We start from the raw sequence: 12,836 nt of genomic DNA on the forward strand, positions 1-12,836 counted from the left end.
TACAAATTACAGGTGAATTTGTATATATCTGGGGTTGTGGTAAAGGTACGAGAGAGAGAGAGATTGGTGAGAAGTAGGATATAGAACTAGGTTAATAACAGGAGTATTCTCTGTGGTTTTCACCATGGGTTTGTTAAAGAGACATCATGTTGTACTAACTTACTTATATACTATAATAAGATGACAAATGTCTTGGACAAGGGAGATGCATATACAATTGTATACTTAGATTTTGCAAAAGCTTTTGATAGTCTGCCAAACAACAAGCTGCTAAATAAATTGAAATGGATGGGATTGGATAATAGACTTCTGAGTTGGATTGGTGACTAGCTGTCAGATAGGTAATAGAGAGTTGTATATGGGGAGGTGCAGTATCCTGAAAGAGGAAGCTTTGCTAGTGGTATGCTGCAGGGATCAGTTTTGGCATCATTGTTGTTCAATTTATATATTAATGATATTGCGATAGGTTTAACTGGTGATATACAGCTGTTTGCAGATGATGCAATTGGGGAGAGCAATGCAGTTTCTTCAGTTATTCTTTGTCATACATCCTTAATATACAGTCTTGTTCCCTTCATAATCCTGAGCCATCTAGATTTGAGTGATAACTTAAGAACTAGTGTACAACAAAGGAATTGCACTGTTTAGAATCAGAACAGCATTAGTTGGTGTTAATAAATGGCATGGTATCACTATATTTTCACATGCCAGTGCTTTAAGTTGCACATTCTCTGTATCCAACTTTTTATGTTAAGAGTTACTCATGGGGATTAACTGTATTAACTATATAGTTAATCTCCATGTAGTTAACTATATTATTATTATTAACATCTAACCTCAATGGACTCATAGACTCAATGCTCATCCAGCTGTGCCTTAAACTGATTCAATGTGTCTATATTCACAACACACACACACTCAAGCATTATATTTATTCCATTCACCAGCCATTCTCCATGTAAAGAGCCTGCTCACACCTTCCTTATACAGTTTCCAGGGATAGAAACCCTATCAGAAGGGTTCTACCCACCTTACCATTCTGTGAAAAATCTTTTCTATGTCAACCTGATAACAACCCCTGACTAACTTATGTCTCCATCATATCCCTCCCTTCTCTGCCTATTTCATGAGGCTTTGCATTTACATTCTCTCAGTCTGCCCTCATACTCCACTTTCCAAATCACTGACCATCTTTGTGAATCTTCTCTGGATCCTTTCTATAATATCCTTGTCACCATGAAAACCCATTGACCAAATCTGTGCACAATAATCCATATGAGGACTGATCAAGGCCTTATACAATGGCATAATAACCTCTATTTCTGCTTAATGGCAATGATGTGGAGGTCCTCCACATCTTTGCCATTATCTGATGTGATGTCTTCACAACTTGTGTAGCATGGTCTTGAATTTCAGGTCCATGTCCACCACTACTTTCAGATCTCTCATTTCCTCTACCTCCTTTACAGTTTCTTTACCAAGTGTATACTTTACATCCAATCGTTGCTTACCAAATTTCCATACCTTATACTTTGGAACTTTTAATCTTATAGTTCCAATTACCTGTCCATTTATTCATTCTGTTCAAGTCCTCCTATAAGTCCATAACATCTACTTGACTCTGCATTGCTCTCCCCAATTTTGCAAACAGCTGTATATCACCAGTTTGAGTTATAATGACAAGGATGAAGAGATATTGATACCAAGAATTCACTAATTCCAGCTAATACACATCTTGATTGATATCACTGCAATTCCTTGTTTAATTTATCCTGCGTTCTTCAAGTCAACCAATATATACAATACTTACAATAAAATACTCAAAAATTGGACTTATTTGATTGCCTTATTCATGGTCAACTATATGCTACATATATAAGTTCAGATGGGAAAGAATTTGCCTGTCTTGCAAGTTAAAGAAAAATCAAAATATTCTTTATGCTGTTGTGTTTGTTTCATTGCTATAATTGTTATTATGAATGAAACATTCCTGTTGTATAAATTTCTGAATTTCCAAATTCTATATTTCTTTGTTTACATTCTTTGTAATTACAGTATATTAGTTGGTATTTTTTCATATTATGTGATGTTTGCTTATCACACCAATCTACATTATATCGTCAGCAAAAGGGACAGAAAGATGAGGGGAGAGGAATTCCTTACAGTACTTCAATACATTTATTGTTTTTGCAGTGTTTTTGACAGAATAAAAATATCAAAAGTGTTTTGCCCAAAGCTTATTAAAAAAAAAAAAAGGAATACTTTTTTGTAGTCCCTGTATGTTTTTCAAAATTTAAAATTCTTCTGGTCTGATGTGGCTTTATTTGAAAATTGGTGAAATTTTGGAAGCAAAGGGATGGGAGTTCTTCAAGGGCTGTTTGATTTCAAAACTGACCATTAGCAGTTTGCTGGCTGAACTTTAAAAAAAAAAAGTAGTTAAAAAAAATAAGGTAAATATTATTTCACATGTAATGTCACTTCAGTGGGCTTGCACCAGGTGATGAATTTCATTGCTTGATGTAAGACCTACCCTGCCTGAAGTGGCTTTTTGTTTGTGGGAGCAGGTTTCTGAATTAATCTAACCTTTGTTCTCATTCATGGTACTAATACTTTTTTGTACGATTACTATCAGTTTAGCTACGTGAACCAAGACTAAAGGAATTATTTGTCATAGTTAAATTTTCTGCATGTTTTCTGAAAGGTATCGCTGTTTACAATTTCAAAAATATTAGCATTTCCATTTTTGAATGGAATTTCTACTTTCCAAATTTTTGGCTGTTGGTCAGAACATAAGCTAAATTTACAATTATCTTAATTATTATAATATAAGATAGCAGAAAACAATGTAATAACATTTTTAATTACTATTTTTATCTCTTTTATTTTAAGATTGGTGCTTTGATAATTTCTCCAACAAGAGAATTAGCTATACAGATTTCTGAAGTTTTATCATTTTTTATTGCTAATTTGCCTCACTTTACCAGCTTATTACTGACTGGAGGTTACAATCCTGAAACAGATATAAAAAATTTCATTGAAAAAGGGTAAGAAAAATTAAATATTTACTTTTATAGTTATTGATTTAGATTTTTTTTTTTTTTGCTGATTGAGAATTTTATAATCTAATATGAATTATAGTTGTATTTGGAAAGGAATTTTTATTTTTGAATCACAATAAAGAAAAGTAACATTTACATTACTTGATTTCTGTTAACTTGTCACTTTTGACAGGTAAATAGAAATTCGCATCTTCTTACCTTTTCTTATCCTACCCTGAGAAAAAGTTAAACAAATAGTTCTAACTCCAATAGCTGTAGTTGATGCGTGTAAATTTGACAATAATGGATAAAATATTGAGATCCAAGCTTAAAGTAGCAGTGGTCAGTTATCAACTTGATTAGAAAGCAGGATGTCACAAGAAAATACAGTGGAAGACCAAAATTCTGAACTTTCACTTTTTGATGATTTTCATTCACCCACCACTGTGAGACTACTATGCTACTGATTAGAAGCCTAAAATAGCTTGAAAAAGTACCATGTATGGTCCTTAGAGCAGAGTTCATCGATTATGTAACCGTATTAAAATGTTAAAGTGTGAGAGGTTCACAATCTTTCACAGATAGAATTCACATTAAAAAAAATTCTCTCTCATTTATAATTGATTTGATTGTTCAGAAGATTAGGTGGTGTTTGGATGCATTGACATGATATTGAAATTGGAAGTAGTGGAAAACCAGCTGTATACCACATTCATGGAACTATACTCTAGGAAATTGACGAAGCCAGAGACTTGGGGTGTTAGTGGATAGGGAGTTGAAGTTTAGGGGGGTACATTGTAAAAGTGGCTAAAGCAGTTAATCAGATCACTTGGTTACTGAAGAATACTTTGACGAGCAGAGAACAGGTTATTGTTCCTCTTTATCAAGCCTTGATAAGACCCCATTTTGACAACTGTGCAAAGATCTGGGCAGCAGGATTTCTTGGTGATGAAGAGGAGGTGGAGAGGAAGATGGACTAAGGTGGAAGCAGGTCTATGGAATGAATCTTACAAGAAGAGGTTGAAGATTTGTGGGTTATAGAAATTGGTTGATAGGCAGAAAAGAGTGATATGATTGAGATATACAAATTATTGTAAATACAAAATACAAAGAATTTTTACAAGATTAATACAGAGGAAATTTTTCAGAACAGATCTGGTGGTGATGGGAGAACTAGGATCCATCCATGGAACTCAGTAAGAGTGTAGTTAGCAAGGGTGTTAGAACTAGTTTTTTTGCTTGGAGAATAGTGAATGAGATGAATAGGTTGCTAATCTGTTCTGGGTGCTATGACTGTGAATGAATTCAAAGCAAAGTATGGTAGATACCGTACAAATGTTGGATAGTTCTTGACATTATGTTTAGGGCCTTCCTCGATGAATTTAAGGACCTCTTGGTATTTCAAAATGTTTATGCTATGTTTTTATTACTTACTTGCAACTCGTTAATAGCTCTTTGGAATCAGTACCATCTTTATGATGTTGATGTTCTTATTATGATAAAAACTAAAAATAAACTTAAAAATATCCTTTGTAACAAATAATAATGATTATTTTCACTTTTGTTTGTGATTAAGGAATTTTATGTGTATTGAATCCTGTGATAGAGAATTAATCTCTAAAGGGCTTTGTTTCATTCAGTTGTATATAATGACAAGGGAGTGAAAGAAATCTCAAGAATTCTTTAAATATTTGTTAGTGTTCTTAAAAAATAACTGATGAATATTATCTTCATCTTCTTTTCCCTTTTACGTATTAGGTCTACTGGCCTGTTACAGAACTAACTTAATCCCTTCTAAGTCATACCCGGCCCAAGGATAAGGTGACTAGTCCTGTTTCTCTCGGTGTATCCTGTGGCTGTAGCTCGTGTGTTCATAGGGCTGGTTTGCTTACTTGCAGGAGGACAAACCCCAGATAAACTGGGGAGAAAAACCCTGCTGTCCACCCCCCAAGAGTGGCTAACTTGGCTATGTCTGAGAAAGATATTTAAGTTCCTCACATTGCCGACGGGAATCAAACCCAGGACACTCCTTTCCCAAGTATATGGTTGTGAAGTGCATAGCCACTAGGCTAACCACACGGACTATGAATATTATTGAATCACTAAACATATACTTCTACATCTGTAATGAGATTTGCCTTCCTTTGCCTTTAGGTGATGTTTGTGTAAATTGTATTAATGACTGATCAAATTTTGTATGAGTTCCTAAAAACTGTGTGCATGGTGCTCTAACTTCCCAGGGGAGTTAAGTGTATGTTAACTCCTGGTTTTGAGGGAAACTTGTGCCATAGTATTATAAATTATCTATATGTGAACACAAGGAAAAGTATTATTTATTAAATATACTACCAAATGTTTCAGTTTAACAAACTGTCATCAGTGTCTTAAACAACAGTCTTTTACAAGGTAGAATGCAAACGATTTATTCAAAATAATATGAGCCACGTGATATTAAATTGCTAATAGCGTTATGCTTTCACTGAAGAAAAGGTTAATCATAAAATTGTAAAATAAATTACATAAATAATTATATAATTTATATTATCATACAAAAACTTAATTTATAATATCATACTAAATAAACCATTAGACTGATGTAGTATCCAGATGGTTTCTTAGGACCTTCTGTCTTTGTAAATATCATTATTGGCCTACTTAAAAAAAAAAAAAAAAAAAAAAAATATATTAATGTGTTGTTCGGATCAAACTTTCCCGTATTTTTGACAAGGATAGGCAGTCATTCTGATTCAAGTTAGGACAGTGAAGTAAGGCCTCAGCACTCTCTTTAAATAGGTGTTCAAATTTATAGCAACATCTGTGTAAAATTTTGTGGCAAGTTTTAGACCAGAGAATTATTATTATTATTATTCATGACACCTCCATGTTGTGGTCTGTCTCTATTCTGTGTTGCACCAATCCAGACTTATCGTATTTGTTGCAAAGAATATAAGATTGGTGTTCTTGTATTTTTTTATTTATTGAATGTCCAGTTTGTTCAAAGTAGGAAAGCTGGCAGTCACATGTAACTTGGTATACACCAGGAAGAGACATAGTTGATAGTTTATCTTGGATATTGGGAAATACATGGATAGTTTACTAATAGCAGTATAAGTAGCTACTAAATCATATTTCCTCAGAATTCTTGAAATATGCTGTGAAATGCCGGAGCTGTATGGGATTGGAACTCGATGTATTGATTCTTATTTTGGTTGGGTTTGGAGGAGTCAAGCAGATGTTGTGTAGTCCTTTTGGAAAAGCCATTTAATTTCATATATTGTTTGATAGCAGAGTGTTCTTTCTGTAAATGATGAGGAGTTGAACAATTAATTCCTTCTGGTCTTTTGAGAAGGATGATGTGCAGGTTGTTGGAGAATGTGTCATCCAATAAAAGTGGGTTTTCTATAAACTGATGTTGTTAAATTACCTGATGGTGAGCGGATGAGAAAATGTCTAAAAAGGATAATTTGTTGTCTCTTTCAATTTTCAATCATCAGCAACAGACCTTGCTGTCAACTTGGAAAATGCTGTGGGGATAGATGTGAGCACTAGGACTGTCCACGGGGATTTGCATACCTTAGGTTACTACGGCAGAGCTGCTACGAACAAGCCACACATCCCCCCCCCCTCCCTCCTCATTGCCAAATAATGTTTGGACTGGTGTCTTTCACACTGTTCCTGAACTGTAGATGATTGGAAAAGGGGGTCTGTGGAGCAATGAATCATGTTTCACTCCGATGGTCATGTTTGTATCTGGAGATTACCTAGGCAATGCATTCTGATGAATAATGCAGTTCTGGCAGGACTGCATCATTCTAACTGTCCAGTTTGGTGGAGGCTCGGTAATGGTATGGGGGAGTGTTTCACTTGAATGGGGCTTGGTCCATTGGTGGACGTGCCCAAAACTGGACACGTGTCTGATGGCTACTGGGGACATCCTGGACAACTTCATGCATTCGATGCTGTGGAAGCTTTGGCAGTGACTCTTGCATGTTTCAGCACAACAGTACTCTATGCAGTGCTGCACTGCATGTCTGAAACTGGTTTCCACAAAACGGCGTTGAAGTGTTGGACTGGCCAGCTCAGAGTTGAGACCCCAACCCAATCCAACATCTTTGGGAAGAATAAGAATGGCAATTTTGCTCCAGACCACAGTGGCCATCGTCAGCAATTGGTGTGGTTTTGCGTGCGGAATGGAAGAATATTGCTCCATATCAAAAAATGGGTTAAAAGCATGCCCGAAAGGGTAGTTGGTAGCATTCAGTCCAAAGGGCATGACTAGCACTATTTTTTAATCTGCATAAAATTTGAAAAATCTCTAAGCGTGCAAAGTTGTGTTAATGATACAACTCTGCGGGGACGTCTTCTTTAGAAAACCTAGAATGCTTAAAAATACAGAGGAAGAGGCTGCACAGTGTAGCTTAACCAGTGAAAAGGGGGGGTAGGCGTCAGGGAGCAGAGCCCCCCCCCCCCAGTATTATTATAATATTTATTGTATTTATATTCAATACAAAACATACAAAGCGAATATTGCAAAAATCAAATGTAAATATTACATTTTTAGCATCTTACATACGCATTTGACATGGCACATTATTTCATATTTTTTATATAAATAGCTATATTGTTATTGTACATTTGCAGTACAAGCACATGAAACGTAAAAGGAAATGTGTTTCAATACTGCTACACAAAAAGTCAATATCAGGTGAAATATTTGAAACTGCAATTCTTAGATTTCTGCTTTAAAATGAAACTTATATGAATAAGCATATATTTACTAATATTCATTAAGCACCGAAATATGCAGGTAGCAAAATTTGTGAACCCGCACCAATGTGTGATTTTTTTCCATTAAAAAATAAAAAATAACAAAAAATAAATAATAAAAATTAAATACATTTCTTTTAAGATAAAAAAAAAACTACTTAGTCTTAAAACATTTTCAATTTGTTTTCATTATTTCATACTCCCCAAGGGGGGCGTGGCCCACAGTTTGTGAAGCGCTGTTCTATGGCACTTTATACTGTATCAAGCGACCTATATCTTGGTCTTCCTGTGGTTCTTTTTCCTGCCAACCTGGCAGAGAACACTTGTTTTCCTAATCTTTCCTTTCCCATTCTGTTTAAGTGACCATAGCACCTGAAATTAGCTCTGCTAACACATTCCTGGATGCTAACAATGTCAAGTTCTTTCTTAATATCCTCATTTTTAATATGATTTGTTACATCTGTTCATACCTGTAATCTTTCTCAGGACTCTCATATCTGCAGTCTCTAGTCTTTGGTCAAGTGTTTTATTTCTAACCCAGCTCTCAGATCCATAGGTTAAAATTGGTTGGAACACTGTCTTATATATACAGTTAATTTAATGTTTTGACTAATTTTGCTCTTATTCCATATAAATTTATTCAGTTGACTTCCTACCATATCAGTTTTGATTCTTGTCTATTCCGTATTTAATTTACCATCTTCACTGAAAATCGTGCCTAAGTAGCTGAAATGTTTTACTTGTTCAATAGGTTCTCCATTCACAATGCAGTTGATATTTTCAGTGCTTCTGCCTGTTTTCATTGTCTTTTTCTTGTTATTCCTGACCTTCATACCATATCTATTACAATAATAGTTATTCAATTTAGTCAGGGAATCTTGCAGACTTGTAGCAGATTTTTTTAGAAGTATAACATCATCTGCATTAAGCAAAAAGCTGACATTAACATTTCCAATTTTGATACCCGGTTTAATACCACTTTCCTTCATAGTGTGATTAATATAGATAATGAATAACAAAGGTGATAATGTACTTCCTTGTTTGACACCAGATTTAACATTTGGTGTCAAACAAGGAAGTCATCTTTCTATTTTTCCTTCAATTCTAACTGCTTATAACTCAAATATACAGACTAAGCATTGCTTGATATAATACCCCATTATAGGGTTTTGAATAGCTTCTTTCTTGGCACCTTGTCATATGCCTTTTCCAGATCTATGTTATATTCCCACGATTTCTCAACTATTTGTCGTGAAGTAAAAATCTCATCCTGAGATTCCCTATTTGGCCTGAATCAGCTTGTTCTATGCCAAGCTTACCTTCCACAATCGTTCTCAAGTATAGCTGCATAAATCTCACCAGGAACATTCAGTAGGGAAATACCTCTGTAATTCTCACATTCAGTTTTATTTCCCTTTTTATATATTTTTATACTGATAGAGCTCTACTCCAATCATCGGGAATTCGTCCCTCTGTCCAGGCTTTCTGAACTATGCAGTGCAGCCACTGTAAGAATTTTATACCTCCATACCTGAGCATTTCTGGTTGATTATCATTTACTCCAGCTGCCTTTTCACATTTCAGGCTTTTGATGGCTTTTTCTATTTCAAGTATGGATATGTTTTTCTGATTGCATACCTGGTCAGTGTTTTTTACCATTGTGCTGTCACTGATTGTTTCATTTAGCATTTTTTTGAAGTAATCACACCATACATCAATGATATCTTTTTCTCCAGTTTTCATGTCACCTTTATCATCTGTAATTCATTTTACAGCACTCTTTCTTCCCATGTCTAAGCTTTTTCAACAACCTTTAGAATATCTTGTCACCTTATTTATCTTTTATGTTCTTACCAAAGTCTTCCCATGACTTTTATTTAGCTAGTTTTGCACAGTGATTAGCTTTCTTACATTTGTATTCTCTAAGAGCACCAGTTGACTTATTTTCCAGGAACTTTTTGATAAGCTTTCTTCTTTAACTTCCTGTGTCCACCATGAATTTCTGATTTTTCTATCCTTGCAGACACCCTCTCCACATGCCTCTCTGGCTGACTCAATGTTTTCTTCAGTGCTTGCCACTGAATCTCCAAGGTTTGCTTCCTGTTCTCAAATTCTTTCATTTTTTTTCTTGAATAATGTTTGTACATTTTAGTTTGCAGTTGACATCTGAGAGCTGCTGAACTTTTATTCACTTTAAAACTTTCTTAAAACTGTTCTTATTTTCAACATGAAATTCAATTTTATCCTGCTGAAGACTTAATGGTGATCAGTACCAATATCAAATCCCCTGTACACTCTAGTGTCCTGCACCAGGGAGAAAATATCACTACCAACTTATATATACTTTTATATAATAATTTGGATAAGAGTGATGGCCTACACCTGAATGTGTTTGGTATCAGGAGTCTGGAAAAACTAATAACTGGTATGACACCTAACAAGGAGAGTCAGGGAAACTAAATTATAAAGGGAGGAACAGTGTGAATGTGACTGTAAGAGCGACAATGGTATATAACTGTGTTAATGATGGGAATGGGCTTTGTCATGGAAATGTTGACTAGGGTGAGAATGATTTCAGGTTTGTGTTTTTCCGGTTTGGACCCATCGTGTGCAAAGATGTCTACATGTGTAAGGCATTAGAGAAGAATAGAGATCTGCAAGATGTCCAACTGTGTCAGGCAGACTGCAAACAAGAGTATACAAAAGAACATGCAGGTAGATTATTATGTCTGTACATGAATGCTAGGAGTATCAGAAACAAAGTGATAGTTTGTTGCCTTAGATTGTAGGAATTAGTGAGACCTGGCTATCAGAATTATCCTTACTAACTGGTATTGAGTGTCATGGGTACAGTATTTTTAGGAAGGATAGAGTGGATAGGAGAGGAGGGGGGGGGGCATGCTGGTAATGATATTGGATGACTTAAATCCAGTTAGAGTTGTGACTTATGAATGTAGTAATAGTACTAACAATATTTCGTGTGGCAGTGAGTTTGAAGCCATCTGGTGTGAGGTGGAATCAAGACAAATTACATATGAAGTGTTGTTACAGACCTGGTGGATTGGTTGCTGGTGATGAAGAAATGCATCGCCAAATAGAAAAGGTGAGCGCGAAAAGAGTAATCATAATGGGAGACTTTAATTATCCAAATATTGATTGGGTAGCAGTAGAATCTCATGAGAAGAATGAAAATGCCTTTATTGAGCTGTTGCAGGACAACTTCCTCAAGCAGCGTTACAGAAGGAACTCGAGGTCAATGAGTGTTAGATTTGATTATAGTGCCAGAGGGTGTTTCAGTTAAAGACATAACTATTCTACCTCCAGTTGGTGACAGTGATCATGCGGTACTCACTTGGGAAGGGATTAAGTTTATGAATGTTCCATTCAGAAAAGGTTACATGCTGAACTACAAAGCAGGAAATTATGACCAACTGAGAGTATGCTGAGTTCAGTGGAATGGGATCGGTTGCTGGATGGAAAGAATATCGACAGTGCATGGGAAGCATTTAAACAATACTTAAATAATGCGATATCAGAATGTGTTCCGAGAGTTCAAAGAATAAATAGAGTAGGAATCAAATGGATGTGTAATCTTATTAAGCAAGAGATTCGTAAGAAAAGGATGATATGGAAGGAATACTGTTTGCATAAGGATGACGTCTGTTATTAACGTTATAAGCAGCAGGCTAGAATAGTCACAACTGTTGTACGGAAAGCAAAGTCTGATTATGAAAAGAAACTGACTCTGCATGCTAAAGGCAACCCACAAGATTTCTATCGATATGCTGCAAGTAAAAGAAAGAATGAATGTGAAAGAATAACTTCTAAATCCAGATGGCATGAGGGTTATAGATGCGGAAGAGGTTGTTCAGTTATGAATGCCCATTTCGTTAAAAGCTATCAACCTGGTGAATGCAACATTGCGCTCACTGTTACCTCTTCACTAAATGAAGAAATGCAGGTGCTTCCAAGTTGTTAGGTCAAGGTATTAGAGCTGTTGCACGAACTGAATAAGAATTCATCAATAGGGACTGATGGAATATCAGCATGTGTGCTAAAAGAGTGTTCAGCTGAACTGGCATTCCTTTGACCAGGATGTTTAATATGAGTCTCAGAACAGGGAAGATTCTGCAGGAATGGAAGGAATGTATGGTAATTCCATTGCACAAGGGTGGTGCAAAGACTGATGTATCCAACTATCGACCAGTTAGTATCTCAAGAGTGGTGGTGAAGATTTTGGAAAAATTGGTTAGGGTCTGCATTCAGAAATGGGTTGACAGTGAATATCTACTTCACAATGAACAACATGGGTTTACTAAGGGAAGGTCATGTTTTAGCAAGTTGCTCACATTCTATAACAATGTTACCATTGAACTAGACAGGGGTGGGGGGGATGGATAAACCATGATACTTTTGGATTTTGCTAAGACTTTTGACAGAACAGCATGGCAGACTGCTGCATAAATTGGAGCAAATGGGTTTGGGTTATACAATATATGAGATAAGAGGATGGCTGACTGACAGATATCAAAAAGTGGTATACGGGGGATCTGAGTCTGCAAGGTTTAAGATAACAACTGGTGTACCACAAGGATCAGTGCTTGGTCCACTGTTATTTAATCTGTACATTAATGATATTGGGAAGGATTTCATAAGTGACATACAGTTATTTGCTGATGATGCAAAGATAGGTAGGGTAATCAGGAATGCTGCTGATATGCAGTCTTTGCTGAATGATTTGAATAGGCTGGAATTGTGGGCATGGGGTGTCAGTTCAATGTTAGTAAATATAAAGTCATTCACTTTGGCATGATTAGATATCCAATATCGTATTATATTGGTGCGATTAGGCTAGAACAAACTGATGAGGATAGAGATCTTGGGGTGTTAATAGGGAGGAAGTTGAATCTTAGGGGACCATGTGGCAAAGATTGCAAATACAAATGAAAAGATAAATGCTGAAACGAACATTCACATGTAAAGATAGGGATGTTATTTTGCCTCTTTACGAGGCCTTGATAAGACCTCACT

At 35.7% G+C, this 12,836-nt stretch overlaps 1 protein-coding gene across 2 annotated transcripts in view; it reads left to right on the forward strand.

Moving 5' to 3' along the window:
• LOC150104578 (ATP-dependent RNA helicase DDX55) overlaps nucleotides 1-12,836 on the forward strand; it is a 370,346-nt gene that overhangs the window by 64,113 nt on the left and 293,397 nt on the right. For both annotated transcript variants that reach the window (XM_090395791.1, XM_090395793.1), the window contains exon 4: nucleotides 2,890-3,044. In XM_090395791.1, coding sequence (XP_090251917.1) covers nucleotides 2,890-3,044 — 155 coding nt within the window. The remainder of the gene's footprint in view (nucleotides 1-2,889; nucleotides 3,045-12,836) is intronic.

Source organism: Typopeltis vanoorti, chromosome 7 (genome assembly GCF_054136105.1).
Source record: "Typopeltis vanoorti isolate ZY-2024b chromosome 7, IOZ_Tvanoo_1.0, whole genome shotgun sequence".
NCBI lineage: Eukaryota > Metazoa > Arthropoda > Arachnida > Uropygi > Thelyphonidae > Typopeltis > Typopeltis vanoorti.